The following is a 21,874-nucleotide window of genomic DNA, read 5'->3' as shown; positions in this document are numbered from 1 at the left end:
CTCTTATATAATTTACCTCACCAATGTCAGACTCATCACTAAACCTTAACACACTATCTAATATTAGCGATTGCGAAGCTCCAGTATCTCTAAGTATCCTTATCGGTACTGCATTGGATCCTTCTTTCAAGGATACAAATCCTTCTGTTATAAAAAGCCTCATATCCCTTCTTAACTTGGTCAGACTCTGGCACATCTTCATGAATATTTTCTAAACCCTGTGGTTTTACAGGTTTTCCAATATGCTGCACACAAGCATCTGGGGCCACTTCTTTCTCTTTCCGTTTCAATTGAAAGTAGTTAGCCACTACATGTCCAGGTTTCTTAGAATAATTACAAATAATACCAAAATATCTTTCCTTCACATGTCTCCCTTCATCCTTTTCTCACTAGCTTCAAATTTAATGTCTGATTTACCTTGACTCTCTGTGCTAGTTTTCCTTTTAAAAAAAATTTACCTGGAGAAAATTTATTCTTGTGAATTAAAACATACTCATCAGCCAATTTAGCAATTTCCTGCAATATAGCAGTGTCCCATTCATTTGTATGTTCTCACTTCAACAGGAAGGCTTCTTTTAAATTCCTCCTGCAAAATCAGCTCTTTCAATTTATTATACTCCCCATTCACATTTTTAGAGGAAACCCATCTCTCAAAACACACAGATTTCTCATAAGCAAATTCCACAAGTTTTTTCCACTGATTTCTTTAAACTTCTAAATCTTTCTCTATACGCTTCCGGAACCATCTCGTATGCTTTTAATATATTCTCTTTAACAATATCATAATCCAGTGCTTGCTCAGCATTTAAAGCTGTATAAACTTGCTGTGCCTTGCCTTTAATTACACTTTGTAACATCACTGGCCATCGGTCCTTTGGCCACTTTAAACTCAGGGCAACTGTTTCAAAATGCTGAAAATATGCACCCACATCAGCTTCATTAAATGGAGGAGCTAAAACAACCTCACGACTAGCAATAAATTGTTTTGTAGAACCAGAAGACTGATTCCCAGACCTTATTTTCTCCATCTCTAGCTCAAATTTCCTCTGGTTTTCAGCTTCTCTTTCTCTCATTTCCACTTTAAATCTTTCAAACTTTAACTGTTCAAGATGGAACTGCATTTCCAGATTACTCATTGGAAACTTCTCTAACACCTCCTCTTCAAAATATTCCAAATTAATATAATATTCAGCAATTTTCCTTTGTATGAAAGCCTTGGTAGAATTTCTCGTAATTCCTTTAATATCCAACTTCATAGCAATCTCCAATACCACAGGTTTTCTCGCATTCTCTTGAAAATCCCGAGTCAGGCATCTTCAAAAACTCGTCAATATCCATTGTTGCCGAATACAACACACACACCAATCAAACCAAAAAAAAAAATTGGGTATTCCCTTTTACCAAATCAAAATGGCAATTGCCAGCACTTAAACTCAAAATCGGAACAGTTCCCGGACGAGCCCCCATAAAATTATGTTATGTAACTGGCAACAATGAATATTAATTGAGACAGGTTTATGAAAACAACCAAACATTTATTAAACACATATAAGCAATAAGGGGGGAAAAAAAACAAAGGAAAACTTTAACTGGAGGTTAAACAGGTACGCAGCCATTCATCAACTCCACTCGGCTCTGTTTCTTAAACTGTTAAATGCGAAAACAGTTCTTAAAGCGATCCAGTCAGATATAGTTCTTAAAGCAATAACTTCAAAAGTCCAACAGATTTACACGTTCAATTGGGAGAGACTTCTCTGGAGAAGGATTTCTTCACCGACGCACCTTTACTGCCAGTTCTGTCCACAGGATTCCCGATGCCGAAATTAAACAGTTTAAATCGACTGACCTTAAATTCCTTTTAGAGACAGCACCTTGTTGCATGAACTCATTGTGTTACTGCAAGAGTTATTTCAATGCAGGTTCTCTTCAACAAAGACTCAATAAGGTCGATCCTTTATTAAACTGCCAAACGATGCCAACTTCTCTCGATCCTTCACTTCGATGAATTCTTCACTCTCCCTTCAAAACTGTCGGAATTGAGTAAATTGGCACTTCCAGCCACAAATTTCCAATCCAAATGCAATATCTTGTAAGAGAACGCACCTTCCGTTTTAAAAACGAAACTGCGTCACAAAAACAAACACGCAACAGAAACGGAGGCACAACACGTTCTGCCTGGAAATCTACAACCTCAAAAACCTACTGCGTCACCTGAGTCGACCCTTGTATAGTCACGGGGCACATGTCATCACGTGACCTCACATCGGCAGGAATATCACATCAGGTGACCTCCAAAAGACCATTACATTATTCTCACAAAAAAAACAGATCTCCTTGAGCATGTAACACTTTTCAGTATCTCAGAAACAGCTGATCTCTTGGTTTTCATACACAACAGTTCTAGAATTTACTGGGTGGTGCGAAAAAACAAAACAATCCAGTGAGTGTCAGTTCTGTGGGCAAAAGTGCCTTGTTCATGAGAGGTCAGACTGATTCCAGCTGACAGTAACTCAAATAACCATTATGAAGAGCATCTCTGAATGGACAGTATGTCAATCCTTGAAGCGGATGGGCTACAGCAGAAGAGCACAAACATGGAAATGCACTCGGTGTATTTCTGAGTATACTTCTATGTTTATAATTGACAAAACAGGCATCATTAAGATTTTCCCGAGCCCCCCCTCCTTAAAATTAAAACCAATCATCTTTTGCCCTTACTACAATGTCACTGGCTAACAATGGGGAGGAGACTGCAGAATAAAGCACATTGTGAACACTACCTGGTCCATTCCTTTGCAGAGATATTGCTGAGACAGGTCTGACCTGAGAATGTAACTGGAATTTCTGGTACCGTGAGAATTGTACTGGTGATTTTTACACCACTCTTATTTTTCATTCAGCCGGCAGAAGAACTGCGTAATACACTGGCAGACATTTTGAGAAACACCAAGACTCCGAAGAAACCCTGTGATGGTGAGTTAGTATTTAGTGCAAGTGTACATTCTGGCTGAACGGGCAGCGCATCACCAGTGTGCATAGGAGGCTCACATCTCCTAACTCACCAGGATATCCACATCATTCTCTAAATGAATAATTTAAACAATGGGGCGGTCTTGGCTTTTGTTTTCACTCCTGCATATAAATCTGCAATATTTATCACTTTTTCTGTTGCTAACCCAAATATTTCCATCCTGGAATTAATGTGTAGATTTGCCTGAAATGTCTGCTCACTTGCTTCCTTTCAATTTGTACTTTACTGTCCTCATTTTGCTTATTTTTGATAATTCATTATTTTAAAGGTTCCCTTAAAATCGAAGTACCAAGCAGGAGCTTAGTACAAGGTACCTAGTTGCATCAAGTACAATTTGGGCACTGATTGCATTTAATAACGCTAATAAATCTGTTAACCATCTAGATAAGTCAAAGTCCAGTTACAGTCAATCTAAAAATGAATATAATTTTGATTATAGCAGCAATATTCTGGTGAAGGCAAATATTTTTGACGTGTGCCTGCGTGTGTGCGCCTGCATGTCCGTGCATGCATCTGTGATGTCTTTTTCAAGGCTTTTACAAGGCGCAGAGCAAGAGGGGGGAGAGAGAGAGAGACTGTGTAGCGCGCCACTCCTCACACAGACATTTTTACAGTGTTTTCCCTTTATTTTACGAGGTCGAGTTGCGATCCCGACACTCAACCCTGCACGGATGGAAGGCATATTCGGGAGCAGACCCGACTAGTTTCGAACCTGGGAACCTCCGCTCCCGGGTCCGGCGCCAATGTCGTTGTGCCACCAGCCGGCCCAATAATATTTCTATTACATCCACTTTTCTTCATCTGTGCTTCTAGCAAATCAGACTGAATTGAAACTGAATATTTCTTTGTAAGAAGTCCAATAATCTGGTCTTGGTTCCTTTCTCATGAAGAGTAACAGTGTGGGTTGTAAGGAAATGTGAATAATTCAAGAAAATGATATTTAAAACTCATCTTTTTTTAATATTTGGAATGTCTGAAGAGAAGCCCTAACTCACTCAACCTTTCCTCATGAGACAACAAAACAGTGACATTGTAGAGTTTCTTAAATCGGCACGTGATGTTTTTTTAAATAAAGTAGAAAACTATGGGCTGCATAGGAGGGACGAGTGGACTGGTCAAATAGTAGGTTTCTATAGATAGGCACAACATCCAGGTCTGAAGGGTCTAGAGTGTGCTGAACTGTTCTATGTTCTAATGATGCACTAGATGGCTTGGGGATCACAGTACAAATTTGACTAATGATACTGTCTCTTTTATCCAAGGCAAAAGCGAGGAGGATGGAGAAGGGCAAACTCCAGAACTGTCATTAGAAAATATGACTGAGCAGAAAGCTCCTGAGGAGACGGAAATGGAGGAGAAAGAAGTGGAAGAGGAAAATGGTGAATGGAGGCCATCTACAGAGGAAAATGAGCATGCTACAAACGATCCTGAGAACCTCCCTCCCGAGGAGCAGAAAATCTGTCCGTCCGCAATTGAAGAACAGAGCATTTCCAGAAAGGATGAAGATGCCACTGGACTGGAATCCGTTTCTAATGCAAAGGAACTCTCCACAGAGCAAGAGATGAAACCTGCAGCCAAAGAGCAACTGCCTCCTCTGGGGCAAATGGTGGAGGGTGTTGATGAAGTCTGTGGGGCACAGTCAGATGGGGATTATGGGATTAAAGAGATTGAAATGATTAAAAACATTAAAATTGAAGACATGAAGACCCCAGTGAAGCAAATGATGACACCAAGTAAAGTGAAAAATGGAGGATCATCTGTTAAGTATAATGTGAAAGCAACACCTAAACTGAAAAGGTATGAAATACTTGAATTTTAGCTGCTTTTGTTTTATAGAAAATAATTTGCATATAGTATCCTTGTGCATCTTGTCCTATGCAACATGTATAAAATGCTGGTGAAACTCATAGTATATCATCTATGGAGGGAAATAACTGGTCAACATTTCAGGCCAAGACCATTTCAATGAGCATTTATTTCCTTCCATAGATGCTGCCTGACCTGCTGAGTTCCTTCAGCATATGCATCTGTGTCCTGCAGAATCTCTTGTGTTTGTGTATCCTGTACTATAACCGCGATTGCTATTGAGTCTGTAACTGATTTATGAAGTTTGTTCACTTGGTTTACAAATATTTCCTCCTGCAGTGCGAAGAATCCAATTCGTCAGGAAAACAGCAATTCCAAGATCAAAGATTTGAAGTTTCTGACTCCCGTAAGGCGCTCCCGGCGCATTGAACAAGGATCTTCCCAGCTGCCTCTAATGCTGCAAGACCATGATCCCTGTGTTTTGTCCTTAGATGATTTGCAACAGTTGGGAGATGCTTCTACTGCCTATATGTTCAGGATGAATGACGCACTGCAAGAATATACAAACACTTCAATGTACTGAAGGTGTTAATAAAAGCAATTCTTAGCAGCATTTGGTTAACATGCAGTTCATTAAGTTTCTCACAATTTTCCTATCATTTGTATTCACTAAAGCAGGGTTCTTTGATAGTATTACACTGCACTAAACATAGAATTATTCCTCCTGCTGTCTCCATTGGAATATAGATTAATTTCTTGATCTCAAATCTACAGTCAACTTTCCCACCCTGTTGCCTAGCTCTAAAACCCTGACATCATTTGTCATATTTAATGAACACTTTACTAAATAGTTGTGTATATTTGTTGTAGTAACCTCATCATCCTCCTTTGCAACCCACTCACCAAAAAACTAGCCAGATTTTAATGTTTTTAAATAATACTTTGGCACATGATCTGTAACCTCTTAAACAATTTTTATTTGCAATATATAGCAACTTGTGCTTGGAAGCTATTGAACATGGATTCTGGGCATGGGAGGGATGGTGGAGTTAAATTTTAATAAAACTTGCCAGAATATATAGGTATGTAATAAAACTTGTTAAATTTTAAAATGTTGTTCTAGTTTGTCTTGGTGCTGCTGTTGAGTTGAAGTCAATACTAATTTGAAAAAAAAATGCTACAAATATTTTAGAACCCTTTCACCTTATTTTAGCCTTCTCTTGAGAAAATTTAACACTAAATCTAAAAAAAATTCCAAAATTATATCAAAAATGGTGGATCAGTTACTTGGTCTCAGTGCTAAACTGTGCATTTCCATTGTTAGAATTTAAATTGTAGGATCTCTTTGGTTGACCTGAAGAAAAGATGAGTATTTTCTCTCAGACTTGTCAGTGAGTGCCAGCATCCTCCTTTTTTTCCCTTTGATTTTCCACGTAAGGGATACTTTTACAATGCAAAACAAAACATAAAGCATTGGACTATCTGGCTTTTACCTTCAGTTGTGGCTGAGGCATTGAGGATGATGGAGAGCTGTCGATGCATCACCTGGGGGAGCAGTTCTATTTTTGTATCTAAGTTTTTTTTTCTTGTAGTAAAACATCATCTTTAATGTCTCCTATAACATTTTTGTACACACTATTCTATAATCTTTCATGTCTTGAGTGCTAATAATTCAAGCATTTATTCTTAAATTAGTGTTGTATTTGTCTTGGAATGAAAATGATCTTTTGTATTTAATGTTTTGTAACATCTTCATTAAATAACAATTCTGCAACACTCCTGTGTGATGCATTTTCTTTGAGTATTGTTTATTGTTATCAACTGAACTTGCCACCCTGAGTAAAGTACTTGGAGTAAATGGATGGCTATACTCCTTCCTCCCCAACATGGCAATTTAAGTATCCAGTGGGGTCAGAATAAATGTGGCCCAGAAAGGTTTTCTGCTGTAGTCAGCTTTCACCAGGATCAGTTTGACTATATTTCTTCAGTTAATTGGTTAGGTCAAATTCTACTTGATTGGGTTTTCTCTTGTGACAATAATAGATGGAGCAGAGTTTATGACCTTTCACATTAGTGCTATTATAGCACAATTCCCTTATCCAAACACTTTGAGAATAACTCCCATTAATCTGCAGGAACTCAGCAGGACAGACAGCATCTATGGAGGAAAGTGGGCAGTCAACATTATGGATCAAGACTCTTCATCAGTACAGATGAAGGGTTTTGACACAAAATGCTGACTGTCCACTTCCACTTCCTTCCATTTATGCTGTCTGACCTGCTGAGTTCCACCAGTATTATGCATGCATGCAGCTGAGTGTTTATGCATGTCAGGTTCCATATATCTTCAGTCTCTTATTTCCACTTGGAGAGCATGTTTATTCTGGACTTTGCTGAAGTAGCCATCAAACTGGCCTCTGTCCACCTGCCCCATGCAGTGAAGCACCATTTCATAGCCTGAATGTGCAAGCACAGTCCATCCCTTCTGGAATATTGCACCAACGCTAAGAAATCTGACACTTTTTTTGCTGAAGTAAAGATGATGTGGGAGGGGGGGGAGAAGAATCTCATCAGTTTAGACAACATCAGTGGAGAAAGCAAGAGCCAATGATTGAGGTCCAACACAGTTTGTCAGAATTCACAATACATGGGGGCAGGCAATTACAAAAATAAGTGTTTCATGCATTTTATTTTGTATTTCCAGTATCTGCAATTTTTTTTGTTAACTTTAACCTTTGCTGCAGTGTCAAACTGTTTTCAGATACTTTCCTACTTATTGTTTTCAAATTAAGGGTGGGGGTATGTGGATGATAGGACCAGCAGGAAACTGGCATCAACTGCAAGTCCAGAATATTGTCTCATAAAGTCTTTCCATACCTTCTCAGGGTATCAACAATAGGACATTGATTTAAAGAGAGAATGGGATTTGAAGGAAAGGTGTTCTTTTTACAAATAATGGTTAATGTCTGAAAGTCATTGCAATGTATTTAAGAAACACTTAGACGGACCCTGAAATTGGCAAGGTATAGAAAGATGCAGTCCTGGTCCAGGTGAATGGGATGATTGTCGAAGGGTAAGGGGATCGACAAGGTTGTGGTGAACTGAAGGGCTATTTTCTGTGCTGTGCAACTTTGGCCTGGTTCGAGGAAGCTATTTGTAGCAACCCCTTGCTACTGTTCTGGAAATAGAAACCAATTTGTAATTACAAACAAGAGTCCTGATGAAAGGTCTAGGCCCAAACCTTGATCGTTTCTCTTTTCCATTGATGCTGCCTGACCAGCTGAGTTCACATTGTATGTGTATTACCAATTTGTAATTGTAATTCTTCCAATCATTGCTTTAAAATCTCTTGACTTTCCATGATCACAGTGGTTTTATTACAAAGTAGTTGCTTATTCACTATTGGCAAATACCCACATCACTGCTTCTTGAGTGCTATATCCACCAAAACTCCCCTCGACTCAACTTCTCCATGACTAAACATTCCAGGTAGAAGATAATTTGACATCAGCCATCTGTCAAAGGAGAGGAATCAACCCCATAGCCGGTTACAATTGTTGTAATCCTCTGTAATATGTAATGTGAAATACTATGCAATTGAATCCTCAGCAGAGGGGGTGACTATTTCAACCTCATCACCTACATACAAAGCATCCTAGTCCATATATCCCAGTTAAGAGCCCATGGTACTGCAGGAAGGATAGCACAGATAGAGTATTGGCTGATTGACAAGAGGGAAGGAGAGGAAATAAAGGGAGCCTTGTCTGGCTGGCTGCCGGTGACTAGTGGTGTTCCACAGGGGTCTATGTTGGGACAGCTTTTTATGTTAGAGGTCAATTATTTGAATAACGGATTTGATGGTTTTGTGGCCAAGTCTGCAGATGGTATGAAGATAGGTGGAAGGGTAGGTAGCTTTGAGGAAGCAAGGGGGCTATGGAATGGCTTAGATTAGGAGAACAGGCAGAGAAGTGGCAGATGGCATACAGTGTTGGGAAGTGTATGGTCATTCACTTTGGTAGAAGGAGTATTTTCCAAATGGAGCGAAAGTTTAAAAATCTCAGTTGCATGGGGACTTGAGGGTCCTCATGCAGGATTCCCTACAGGTTAATTTGCAGGTTGAGTTGGTGATGAGGAAGGTAAATATGATGTCAGCATTCATTCCAAGAGAATTAGAATATAAAAGTAAGGAGGTAATGTTGAGACTTTATAAAGCACTGGTGAGGCCTCACTTACTGTATTGTGAGCAGTTCTTATTTAAGAAAGGATGTACTGACATTGGAGAGGGTTCAAAGGAAGTTCACGAAAATAATTCTGGGACTGAAAGGCTTATCATGTGAGGAGCGTTTGATGGCTTCTGGCCTGTACTCAATGGAATGCAGAGGGATGAGGGAGGAATCTCATTGAAACTTAATGAATGTTGAAGGAACTCGATAGAATGGATGCAGAGGGTATGTTTCTTAGGGTGGGGGAATCTAAGTCCAGAGTACACAACCTCAGAAATACAGGGACACCCATTTAGAATGGAGATGAGGAGGAATTTCTTTAACCAGAGGGTGGTGAATCTGTGGAATTCATTGCCATATGTGGCTGTGGAGGCCAGGTCATTGGGTATATTTAAGGCAAAGGTTGATAGATTCTTGATTAGTCAGGGCATGAAAGGATACGGGGAGAAGGCAGGAGACTGAGGCTGGGAGGGAAATGGATCAGCCATGACGAAACGGCAGAGCAGACTCGATGGGTCAATACCCTAATTCTGCTCCTACATCTTATGGTCTATTTGCTTTCTTTTTTGACTAGATTTTGAACTAATTTTAATTATCTCCCCTCTTGAACCCTAAAATGACATTTCTACTGTTAACTGTTTGCTTGTTATAACTAATTTTCTCTCTCAATGATATAATTGAGATTGCTGTTGTGGATTCTGACTCACTTCTGGCTTTGGTAATAAGTATCTTTGCTTATGAGAATAATTCCAGGAATGAAAGGGTTACTGTATGAGGAACGTCTGGCAGCTCTTGGGCTATATTCCTCGGAGTTCAGGAGAATGGCGGGGGGGGGGGGGAATCTCATAGAAACATTCTGAATGTTAAAAGGCCTGAACGGATTAGATATGGCAAAGTTATTTCCCATGGTAGGGGATTCTAAGACAAAAGGGCACAACTTCAGGATTGAAGGATGTCCTTTTAGAAATGAGATGCAGAGAAATTACTTTAGTCAGAGGGTGGTAAATCTGTGGAATTTGTTGTCATGAGCGGCTGTGGAGACCAAGTCATTGGGTGTATTCAAGGCAGAGATAGATAGGTTCTTGATTAGCCAGGGCATCAAAGGGTATGGGGTGAAGGCAGGGGAGTGGGGATGACTGGAAGAATCATCCCCATGATTGAATGGCGGAGCAGATTCGATGGGCTGAATGGCCTACTTCTGCTCCCATACCTTATGGTCTTATAGTCTCACCCACAGGAGCCTACTCCGCTTGCTGCTTGGATCAGAATCTCAACAATTTGGTATTGGCCGTTTCAGCTCTGTGATCTTCTGTTCACCCCCCTTTTTTTCAGCAATTTAAGACCAGAGTTGAATGGGTCAAATTGCCAACTCATGGCAGAGATAATCATGTTCATGGAGTCAAGAGGTACAGACTCGGGTCTTTTACCTAACTATCAATATTATCAAATGCCCGTCCAGTGTGGCACAGCAGATGGTGTTCCAGTGACACAGATGCAATTCTGACCTCAGGTGCTGATGTAAGAATGTTACAGGTACCCCCTGTGACTGCGTCCCCAAGAGCTGTAGTTTCTTCCCGCATCTCAAAGACATTCTGTGCGGTGATTTCATTGGCCGATGTGAATTGTCCGCAGTACAGGTAAGTGACATAAGAATTCGTGGCCGTGGATCGTTGTGATTGATAAGCTGAAGACAGATCAGCTTTCCAGGGAATTAAGTGGTGGAATGGGGCCGAACGAGCAACAAATGCCTATCTGCTTAACCGAGCTGATCGGACTACATAGTAAACGCAACAATTACCTTGAAGAAAATGAACATTACAAAGTAATTCATGCTCGCATCAGCCAGAAAGAGAAGGAAAACTGGGCAGAGGAAGGCGGAGCTTTAGAAATTTGAATTTAAGTAGTGGAGAAAAAAATGGGCCCTACACTTGCAATGAATAACTTTAGGTGGTAGAGGATCTGAGTGGCAAAGGAAACGCAGACTTGAATGAAGGCTTCACCAACTTTCTAAGTTTGTGCATGTCGTTTCCAGCAACTTCATTCCATTTCAATGTGAAACGGGTAGAGAGATGCTGTTTTTACAAAACTGACAGCTCAGTTGCGCAGAATGGTCCGAAGCTTTTGCCTGTTTTAGTTTAACACTGCATCTGCTCGTTGGCTGAAAACCATTGCACTATCTGGCGACAAATAACGACCAAAAACTGTTACACAGAGAGGAAAGTCTGATCGTAACAGACAGAACACAATTTCCGGGTACCCCAGCCACGTGATGATGGGACCGCCCGCTCTGACCTCAAATGCCGCTTATTTCCGGCTCTTGAAGTTGGTACGGGTGGAGTAAGAGCGGTTTGACTGTTTTATTTGTATTTGATTGGATAGTTTACAGTATTTAGCGGGCAGCCGGGGAAGAGTGGAGTCCCAGGTTTCAGTGAAGTCCCTTTGTTTCATTGTATGAGATCGTGGGTAGCGCCAGGACCTGCTGGTAGAAATTAACGCCTCCGGGCGTTTATATCCAGCCCGGATAGACGGGAAAGGTGGAGACGGCAAACGCCGGCTGCCCTGTTATTAGCCTAGTTCTGATTCCAAAAGTGCTATGTAGGAAAGTTTATGGATTTTTTGATTGTCATTTTCCATCCCCTGTTATATTAGAAAAGTTTACATCCTGTCCTTAACAAAAATATCCTCTCATAGATTTTCCAGTGCTGACTACTGACTGGATCATACCAACCTGTTGGGTTTAACGGTGTTACAGGTACTACCAAATTACATCACCGTTTTGGTACTGAAAGGATTTGTTTGCATATTAACCGGCACCACTGCGCCCTCACTCTGACACCTTTAGCATTATGTGCTTTTGCTGCCGCTCGGAGTGGTGCAGTCTGAAATAGTTTATTTGGACGCTAAAGCCTCGGCCTTCATACCAGCTCTCCTTTAAGTCTAGTTCAGGCATTCAGGTACACAATTAGTCTTGGGTGAGGGAGCAGCGGCCTTTTAGGGTGTGTCTATTTCACGTTACAGCTTTTCTAATACTACGTCTGCAGTTACTGTCCTTTTAGTACCAAGCTGTCTCACAATTTATCTATTGACCTGCAGAGAATTCGGGGTTACACAGGTATCAAACCGAATTTATTGAGGGGGAAACCCCTTCTCCTCGCAAAGAGGCGGGGCATTAACAAACGAGGTGCTGGGAAAAGTATGGTTACAACACATGGAGGAAGCTTCCTGCTTGAATGAACTTTGTCCCTGGGAGCCGAAAAGTGCATTTTAATCCTGCCCTCAGCTTTGTATTCAGGTAGCAACTTAAATGTGTACCAAATATTTGTGATCATTAGATATGATTTTAGAAGTTTGGCTGTTAATGTTGAAAATGTGGCAGCCAGTTTATGTACTGGAAGGTTGTTGTTGCAGGAATCTGGTTCAAGAAATGTGCTGCAGGCAATGCTCTTGAGGGAGGAATGCTGTCGTAGGGAACTTCTTTTCATGGTGATTCAGAATCATGCATTGGCCAGAGAAGTCAGAATGGGCTTTAGCTATCTGTTCATGCAAAAGCATCATCACTTTTCCCTTTGTTTTGTAATGAAATTTCAAGCCTCTCTCATTCAACATGCTGAGTACACTTCAGTTCATTGCTCAGTTAAATTCAGCTCATAATCTTCAGAAACCATAGAAAAACTACAGCACAGAAACAGGCCTTTTGGCCCTTCTTGGCTGTGCCGAACCATTTTCTGCCTAGTCCCACTGACCTGCACACGGACCATATCCCTCCATACACCTCCCATCCCTGTATCTGTCCAATTTATTCTTAAATGTTAAAAAAGAACCTGCATTTACCACCTCGTCTGGCAGCTCATTCCATACTCTCACCACTCTCTGTGTGAAGAAACCCCCCCCTAATGTTGCCTTTAAACTTTTCCCCCCTCACCCTTAACCCATGTCCTCTGGTTTTTTTCTCCCCTTGCCTCAGTGGAAAAAGCCTGCTTGCATTCACTCTATCTATACCCATCATAATTTTATATACCTCTATCAAATCTCCCCTCATTCTTCTACGCTCCAGGGAATAAAGTCCTAACCTATTCAACCTTTCTCTGTAACTGAGTTTCTCAAGTCCCGGCAACAACATTATGTAACATTGAAGTTCAATTGGAGTTAAGTTTAAACCTGTAAGGAAAAGAAAAACAGGACTTACTGTAAATGCCCAATTACATTATAATATTAACTGAAAATAAAAATCCACCATTCCCACAGTAATTTGAGACTTCTGGATTCTTCCAAGGTTCCTGTGAGAGAGACAATGAATTCCCTTGCATGCTGGTAAATGAGGAATTTTCATCGATGCCCATTTTGTTCCATGGTATTTCACGTACTGGTTCACCACTTTCAATGCTGGAGAAGTGACAATACAGTTTAAAAGTAAAGCAAGTATCTATCTGTAGTGGAGGAGATCAAAGTTGTTCCCCTTATGTCACAGAACAGCCAGTTGTATGCTGGTATGGCCCCTCAGAACTTACACTTATGGAGGAACTTCAATAAAGTGACCACTTGATTTGTTATCTCCATAAGATATAGGAGCAGAATTAGGCCACTTGGCCCATCGAGTCTGCTCTGCCATTTCATCATGGCAGATCCATTTTTCATCCCAGCCCCAATCTCTTGCCTTCTCCCCATATCCCTTCTTGCCTTGACCAATCAAGAATCTTATCAACCTCTGCCTTAAATATTTGTAAAGGCTTGACCTCCACAGCTGCCTGTGGCAATGAATTCCACAGATTAACCACACGAAATTCCTCCTCATTTCCATTCTAAAAGGCTGCCCCTCTATTTTGGGGTTGTGTCCTCTGGTCTTAGACTGTCCCACCATAGGAAACATCCTCTCCACATCCACTCTATCAAGATTTTTCATCATTTGATAGTTTTCGATGAAGTCACTCCTCATTCCTCTGAATTCTAGTGAATGCAGGCCCAGAGCCGTCAAACACTCTTCATGTGACAAGCCGTTCAATCCTGGAATCATTTTTGTGAACCTCCTTTGAACACATCCTTTCTAAGATAAGGGGTCCACAACTGCTCTCAATACTCCAAGCAAGCAGAAGGCTACCTCTGATAGCCTTCTGCAACTGTCGCCCATCTACTTCAAGTTTCTACGTGTTGTGCATTCAGAGGTGCTCTTCCAGTGTTGTAGCATGTGGTTATTTGAGTTATTGTCGCCTTCTTGTCAGCTTGAACCAATCTGGACTTCCTCCTCTGACCTCTTACTAAAAAGGTATTTTTGCCCACAGAACTGCTACTCACTGGATTTTTTTTCACACCATTCTCTCTCATCTCTAGAGACTATTGTGCCTAAAAATCCCAGGAGACCAGCAGTTTCTGAGATACTCAAACTATTCCGTATGGCACCTACAATCATTGCACGGTTAGTCACTTGGATCACATTTCTTCCCCATTCTGTTGTTTGATCTGAACAACAACTAAACCTCTTGACCACGTCTGCATGCTTTTATGCATTGAGTTGCTATTACGCGTTTGGCTGATTAGATATGTGCATTAATGAGCAGGTGTACCTAATATAGTGGCCACTGAGTGTAGTTAGATCTATGAGGAATGAATAATTTTCATACATATAATGATTGTTCAATAGTTGGACTTATAGAATGACTTATAAAGATTTTACTATCATGCAAGGTGGTTACCCCGTTAAAATAAAAATGCAATTTTTTTTCCAGACAGATGATTAATGATGGACCGTTACAAGGTACTGAAAGTTATTGGGGAAGGTTCATTTGGCAGAGCTCTTTTGGTCCAAGCTCGTAATGAAAATCATCAATATGTGATGAAAGAAATTCATCTTTCAAAGGTAAAGGTGATGTGAGATTATACTTAACTCGTTGTTGTGGATATTTGATTAAATTCCCTCTTTATGGCCCTTCCCATTCATCCATGGAATAACGATGCAAAACAACACTGGATTAAGAGCTAAGTAAAACGGATGATAAAATGCCGCCATATTGATGTGGCATCAGACGTGTTAAGAGACCAAAGTAATCTCCAGTACTGTGCCATCAGCCCTTATTGACAGCATTTCCTATTGTTGACAGTCTGCTGTGGGAAACAAATGAAATTAATTAAATTAGAGCTGGGGTTCCCAACCTGGAGTCCGTGGATCCTAGGGGTCTATGGCATAAGAAAGCTTGGGAACCCCTGAGCTAAAGCCTGGAAATCCGAAATAAAACCAGAAAATACACCACATACTCAACAGGTCAGGCAGCTTCTGTGGAAGAAGAAACAATTAATATATTAATACTTCACAGAGGCTCTTTGACTTTAAATGTGTAAGCAACATGGCACGGCAAGTGCAACTGACTGGTTTAGAGATTAATATGTTGTCTGGTCGCATGGAGTTGATGCAAATGCAGTAAATGAAAACCTCCACTGGAGATACTGGAAATCTCAGCAAAACAGACAACGTTAGAAAAACGCAGCCGCTATCAGTGGATAGAGAAACAAAATTGGTATTTCAGGGCAAAGACCATTTGTTAGAACACTCAAAGTTCAAAGTAAATTTCTTATCAAAGCATGTATACTTCACCATATACTACCTTGAGGCATTTACGAGAAAATAAAGAAGCACAATAGAATTTTTGAAAACTGTAAGTAACAAAGACTGACACACAACCAATGTGCAAAAGGAGAATAGTCCTTTTAAGATGGCTTCTGGTTAAGATGGAAGCAAAAATCTGCAGATGCTGGAAATCCAAGCAACACACAGAAAATGCTGGAGGAACTTTGTTTAATCATTTCCATAGATGCTGCCTGGCCTGCTGAGTTCCTCCAGCATTTACTGTGAGTTATCTGGTTAAAATGGCGCTACTTTCTGGTTATTAAAAAACTAAAAAATCTGACTAAAAACATCACTAAAAATACCTTCCCTGGAGTAAATTGTGTTAAATTATTGCCACAAACAATGAAAGGGCGAGCGATGGTGAGGTGAGTTTGGGGGATGAGCTGAGATGGTGTGTTGCAGATGGAGTTCCGATGCCTGTACAACTGGTCCGGGAACGAGGTTTGGATTGCTCTGGGCGCTGAACTGATTTGAAGAGCTTGAGAGCGGCTTTGGGCTAGGTGACGAAATCGGGGCCCAGAGTGAATCACTGGGCGGTGTGGTCTAGGCCCAGAGCCTTTCACAGCAGCAGTGCTGTGTCCTAGTGCTAGGTACAAGAGCCAAATTCGAGCCAAGAGCAGAATTTGCTTATTCTCCACTACAGTCATCTCCATGGTACTGAGGCTGTGAAGACTGCCCCGGCTGCTGTGCTCTGTGCCACTAATATGATGAACTGATAAGCGAGGCTTTGGGCCTACTTCGGGCTGTTCTAGGGTTCAGATCTGACGACTCACTTTTGGTTCGGAATGCTGTTGTTCGCTTCAGTTGTTTGCATGATTTGTATTTTTTTTTCCTTCTCTTGCACATTAAGAGTTGGTCTTTTATTTTTTTTTATTCTTTTTCTTTCTTTAATTGAGTTCTTTCAGGTTTCTTACTCTGTGAGCAAGCAAATCTCAAGGCTGTATAATTTGTACGTTCTTTGATAATAAATTGAACTTGGAATTTGAAGTTGTGCAAATAATAAAAAAAAGTAAAGGTGTTTCCAGCATTTTCTGTTTTTGTTCCAGTGATCCTAATAGTAGGGTAAGGTACAATTTATTTAGTTGCATCTATTATTCCAAACAAGTAAGAAACATTATTAATATATTTTTCATAATATCTTTCCCAAGCAAAATGTGGCTACATTCTTTTTACTTTATTTGTTTAGAATCCTATAGGACTACAACAATCAAGGAGAGAAGCCATACTCCTTGCCAAAATGAAGCATCCCAACATAGTTGCATTTGTGGACTCATTTGAAGGTGAGTGATTTGCGAAAGCATTCTTCCTGAGGTTTTATTTTGGTAAATATCCTCATTTTCCTATTGAACACCACTGAAAGGACTGGATTTAATAGGTCTTTCAGCACAGAGATGGGCTATTTCTTGTGACAGGTCCTTGCTGTTGTTTGTGCTCTGCTTGAGTCTTCTTATATTATTATCCATTATATCCCCACCATGGAGCACATGTACAGGAGTGTTGTCACAGGAAGGCAGCATCCATCATCAGGGACCTCCACCACCCAATCCGTGCTCTCTTCTCACTGCTACCCTCAGGAAGAAGGTACGGGAGCTTCAGGACTCGCACCACCTGTTTCAGGGACAGTTATTACCCCCCAACCATTGGGCTCTTGATCCAGAGGGGATAACTCCACTCACCCCAACACTGAAATGTTCCCACAACTTATGGAACAACACACACAAAATGCTGGAGGAACTCAGCAGGCCAGTCAGCATCTATGGAAAAAAGTACAGGTGACGTTTCGGGCTGAAACCCATTGGCACGATTGGAGAAAAAAAGGCTGAGGAGTAGATTTGAAAGGTGGGGGGGGAGGGGAGAGAGAGAGACGCCAGGCGATAGGTGAAACTTGGAGGGGGAGGGATGAAGCAAAGAGCTAGGAAGTTGATTGGTGAAAGAGACAGAAGGCCGTGGAAGAAAGAAAAAGGGGGAGGGGAGAGGAGCACCAGAGGGAGGCAAGGATCGGGCAAGGAGATAACGAGAGAGGGACAAGGAGATGGGAAATGGTGAAGTGGGGGGGGGGGGAGGCATTACTGGAACTTTAACAAATTGATGTTCATGCCATCAGGTTGGAGGCTACCCAAACAGAATACAAGGTGTTGTTCCACCAACCTAAGTGTGGCCTTATCCCAGCAGTGGAGGAGGCCATGGATGGACGTATCAGAATGGGAATGGAAAGTAGAGTTAAAATGGGTGGCCACTGGGAGATCCCACTTGTTCTGGCGGACAGAGTGTAAATGCTCAGCGAAGCGGTCTCCCAATCTGTGTCGGGTCTCGACATACAGGAGGCCACACTGGGGGCACTGAACACAGTAAATGACTCCAACAGACTCACAGGTGAAGTGTTGCCTCACCTGGAAGGACTGTTTGGGGCCCTGAATTGTAGTGAGGGAGGAGATGTAGGGGCAGGTGTAGCACTTGTTCCGCTTGCAAGGGTAAGTGCCAGGAAGGAGATCAGTGGGGAAGGATGAATGGACAAGGAAGTCGCGTAGAGAGCGATCCCTGTGAAAAGCAGAAAGTTGTGGGGTGGGTGGGGAAGATGTGTTTGGTGGTGGGATCCAGTGGAGGTGGTGAAAGTTTCGGAGAATTATGTGCTGGATGCAGAGGCTGGTGGGGTGCCAGGTGAGGACAAGAGGAACCATAACTCTGGTAGCTTGGTGGGATGACAGGTTAAGAGCAGACGTGCGTGAAATGGAAACAATGCGGTTAACGGCAGCATTGATGGTGGAGGAAGGGAAGCCCCTTTCTTTGAAAAAGGGGGACATCTCCTTCATACTAGAATGAAAGCTTCATCCTGAGAGCAGATGCGACAGAGACGGAGGAATTGAGAGAAGGGGATGGAGTTTTTCCAAGTAGCAGGATAGGACGAGGTATAGGCCAGATAGCTGTGAGAGACCCACAACCTATGGACTCACTTTCAAGGACTTTTCATATCATGTTCTTGATATTTATTGCTTATTTATTTATTACTATTATTTCTTTTTGTATTTGTACAGTTTGTTTTCTTTTGAATGCCCAAGTTGGTGCGGTCTTATTACTCTATTACGGATTTATTGATTATGCCTGCAAGAAAATGAATCTCAGGCTTCTACATGGTGATATATGTGCACACTTTGATAATAAATTTACCTTGAACTTTGTATCAGGATCCCATTAAGTGGATTTATGTTCAGGTACCTTTGAGTTAGGAAGAGTCTCCTGATTCATTAACACCTAATTTATATGTAGTTATGAGACTTCAACCTTGGAAACAACTTCTCCAAGCTTAATCAGGTGATCGCTTTACTGTTTTCTCAAAGCAAAAAGCATTCTTTTCCTGGGATGACGTGATGATATATTAGGTTTTGTGCTACTAATTGGCAATGGAATTTATGGACCAGTGTATTTTATAATTTCTGTAGAAAAAAATAATTTTTATAGTAAGACTGCAGAAGTTCACTTCAACAGGCGCAGTACCTCAGTCGAAGTAAATTTATTATGGAAGTATGTATATGCCACTATACGTTTTAGTGGCCACTTTATATGGCACCTGCTGTAGCTAACAAGGTGGCCACTGAGTCTGCTGCTGCTGTAGCCCATCCACTTCAAGAGATGCTCTTCACACCACTGTTGTAACACTTGGTTATTTCAGCTATTGTCGCCTTCCTGTTAACTTGAACCAATCTGACCATTCTCTTCTAACCTTTTTCTGTAACAAGGCATTTACACCCACTGCTGCTCACCGATGTGTTTTTTTTTGTACCTTTCTCCGAGACTGCTTTGTGTGAAAACCCCAGGAGTTCAGCGGTTTCTGAGAAACTCAAATCTCCCCATCTGGCACCAACAATCATTCCACGGTCAAAGTTACATTTCTTCCTCATTCAAGTGTTTGTTCCGGAGAATATCTAAACCTCTTGACCATGTCTGCATGCTTTTATGCATTGAGTGTGGCTGATTAGATATTTGCATTAATGAGCAGGCGTGCCTATTAAAGTGGCCACTGAGTGTATACTACCCTGAGATTCATTTTCTTGCTGGCATTCGCAGTAGATCTAAGAAATACATCAGAGTCAATGAAAAACCATACAGAAAGAGTGACAAGCAACCAATTTGCATTATAGATCTTTTAAAATTTAGTTTGTCCTGTACATCACATTAAACATAACAAGCATAATTTATCTTTTACAGTTGAAGGGCATCTCTATATAGTCATGGAATATTGTGACGGTGGCGATCTCACACAGAAACTTCTGCAGCAAAAGGGAAAACTATTCCCAGAAGAAATGGTATACATGATTTGTTAAAATTGAAGTGGACTGTGATATCAGGAGAGCAGAATTAGCGAGAATATATCATATTCAATTCCAGGGATGTCTGGGAATAAAACTGCAACAATCAGAGGTTGAGGGTGAGATAACAAATATCTCATCCTCATTGAAATGACCGTGTCTTGCTGAGATCTTTTGCACTTTTGAGGTTCCAGACTGCATGTGAGTAATTCTCTAAACTGCTCAGTGCAGTGCGAAAAGGATCCCAAAACCTCCACCTCTTGTTGATTGCATTCTAACTTCCCTGAGGCCATTGACGCTTGGAAAAATTGACCCTTCACATTGGGTAAGGCTTTCCAATTAACTGTTTAGATTGCTATTGATTGGTTTGGAAATTGCCCTCAACTCTGTAATGATCTCAGCAGCCTGGATTTTCCATATCAATGCTGTCAGACACAGGTTTTAGGGGATTTCTAGCATCCGCCAGTGGACTGATGCCCTGGACTTTCGCACAAGTGAAACTTGTTCCATCAGAGCTGTCTCATCAGTGTGGCTCCCATTTGTACCAAGTCAAAATGCTCTGACACATTGATATTTGGAGAATCACAGGCAACAAATTGGGGTGTAAGCAACACTCACAACACGCTGGAGGAACTCAGCAGGTCGGGCAGCATCCCTGGAAACGATGAGTTGACGTCTTGGGCTGGAACACTTCGTCAGGATGTGGGGTGTAAAAAATGCATTTGTTGTAGATGTGATTAAGCAGAAATATCAAAACTTATTTTTTAAATTAAGAATTTTAATTAGCAAGCAATTTTGAACCAATTACAGGAATAATTTACACAAACTAGGGTTGTATTCCAGGGAATTTAGAATGCTGACAAGTGGGAACTGTTAATGAAAATACTTATGGATAGTCTGTATGGGAATCCTGGACATGAAAGAATACTTTAGAAATTAAAACCTGACTACCAGGGCCAGTTGGAATCTGACCTGAGCCACAGACTTTTAATCTTTTTGATACCCAACCCAAACATGACTTGGGTCCCTTTGGGCTTGGGTCAGATGACCAGTCACTAACTATGATCTCATTAAATGATAGAAGAGGCTAGGGTTTCTGTGTTCTGACAAGGTAATTTAATTGGAATATACAGTTATTCTTCATGATGTTTTTGCCCAGTTACACTGTGAATTTATTAATATTCCTACAGGTACTGAATCTGTTTGTACAAATCTGTCTTGGAATGAAGCACATTCATGACAAACGAGTTCTACACAGAGATATTAAAGCTAAGGCAAGTGTGCCTTATAATAGCTTAAAAATAAATTGAACAGAGAATGTGGATTTTGCTAAAAATAATATAATTCTGCCAGATTAATAGTTTTTTTAGTCTGTTTTTAAAATGTGAAAGAAGAAATGCTTGGCAGTGTTAATTGGCAGGTTTATTGAATTCAGTACTTAAAAAGCAATATTACCTTCAATGAATTATGAATATATAATATTTTAGAATATAATAAGCAAATAATTTACCTTTGCTTGATCTTAAAATTCAGAATGTTTTCCTCACTAAAGTTGGAGTGGTTAAACTGGGAGACTTTGGATCTGCTCACCTTCTGAACAGGTAAATTCCAGGTGATGTCAGGGATTTGAGTTGATGCTTTTGATCATAGACCTTTTGACAAACCTCAAGTTGTATTAAGAACCATGCTGCAGAGTCAGCTTGCGTAGGTGGGCGGTCTGGTAGCATTAGTCTATTATTGTGCTAATTGTACGATCGGGGTTCAATTCCCACCAGTGTCTGTAAGGCGTTTACGTTCTCTCTGTGACTGCATAGGTTTCCTTTGGGTCCCCTGATTTCTTTCCACATTCTAAAGACGTGCAATTGGGGTTAAGGAGTTGCGGGCATGCTATGAT

The 21,874-nt window shown here is 40.9% G+C and overlaps 2 protein-coding genes across 10 annotated transcripts in view; both read left to right on the top strand.

Annotated features, from left to right (window-relative positions):
- Positions 1 to 6,613, top strand: part of LOC140200693 (cytoskeleton-associated protein 2-like) — a 29,851-nt gene extending 23,238 nt beyond the window's left edge. Inside the window, exons 7-9 of the mRNA XM_072264270.1 lie at positions 2,901 to 2,973; positions 4,294 to 4,828; positions 5,177 to 6,613. Coding sequence (XP_072120371.1) covers positions 2,901 to 2,973; positions 4,294 to 4,828; positions 5,177 to 5,420 — 852 coding nt within the window. The 3' untranslated portion in view covers positions 5,421 to 6,613. The remainder of the gene's footprint in view (positions 1 to 2,900; positions 2,974 to 4,293; positions 4,829 to 5,176) is intronic.
- A 4,065-nt stretch (positions 6,614 to 10,678) lies between these two features.
- nek3 (NIMA related kinase 3) overlaps positions 10,679 to 21,874 on the top strand; it is a 39,078-nt gene continuing 27,882 nt past the window's right edge. The window contains exons 1-7 of one of the 9 annotated variants that reach the window (XM_072264264.1): positions 11,370 to 11,386; positions 11,752 to 11,812; positions 14,781 to 14,911; positions 16,863 to 16,956; positions 19,880 to 19,977; positions 21,171 to 21,254; positions 21,514 to 21,581. In XM_072264264.1, coding sequence (XP_072120365.1) covers positions 14,792 to 14,911; positions 16,863 to 16,956; positions 19,880 to 19,977; positions 21,171 to 21,254; positions 21,514 to 21,581 — 464 coding nt within the window. In that variant the 5' untranslated portion in view covers positions 11,370 to 11,386; positions 11,752 to 11,812; positions 14,781 to 14,791. Of the gene's footprint in view, positions 10,698 to 11,369; positions 11,398 to 11,508; positions 11,813 to 12,058; positions 12,353 to 14,385; positions 14,471 to 14,780; positions 14,912 to 16,862; positions 16,957 to 19,879; positions 19,978 to 21,170; positions 21,255 to 21,513; positions 21,582 to 21,874 lie in introns of those variants that run through there. The other 8 variants (XM_072264263.1, XM_072264262.1, XM_072264269.1 and 5 more) reach the window with 8 other exon arrangements.

The sequence above is a fragment of the Mobula birostris genome, chromosome 7, assembly GCF_030028105.1.
Source record: "Mobula birostris isolate sMobBir1 chromosome 7, sMobBir1.hap1, whole genome shotgun sequence".
Taxonomy (NCBI): Eukaryota; Metazoa; Chordata; class Chondrichthyes; order Myliobatiformes; family Myliobatidae; genus Mobula; species Mobula birostris.
The sequence above is the reverse complement of the archived record's forward strand: the minus strand, read 5'-3'. Positions and strand labels throughout refer to the sequence as shown.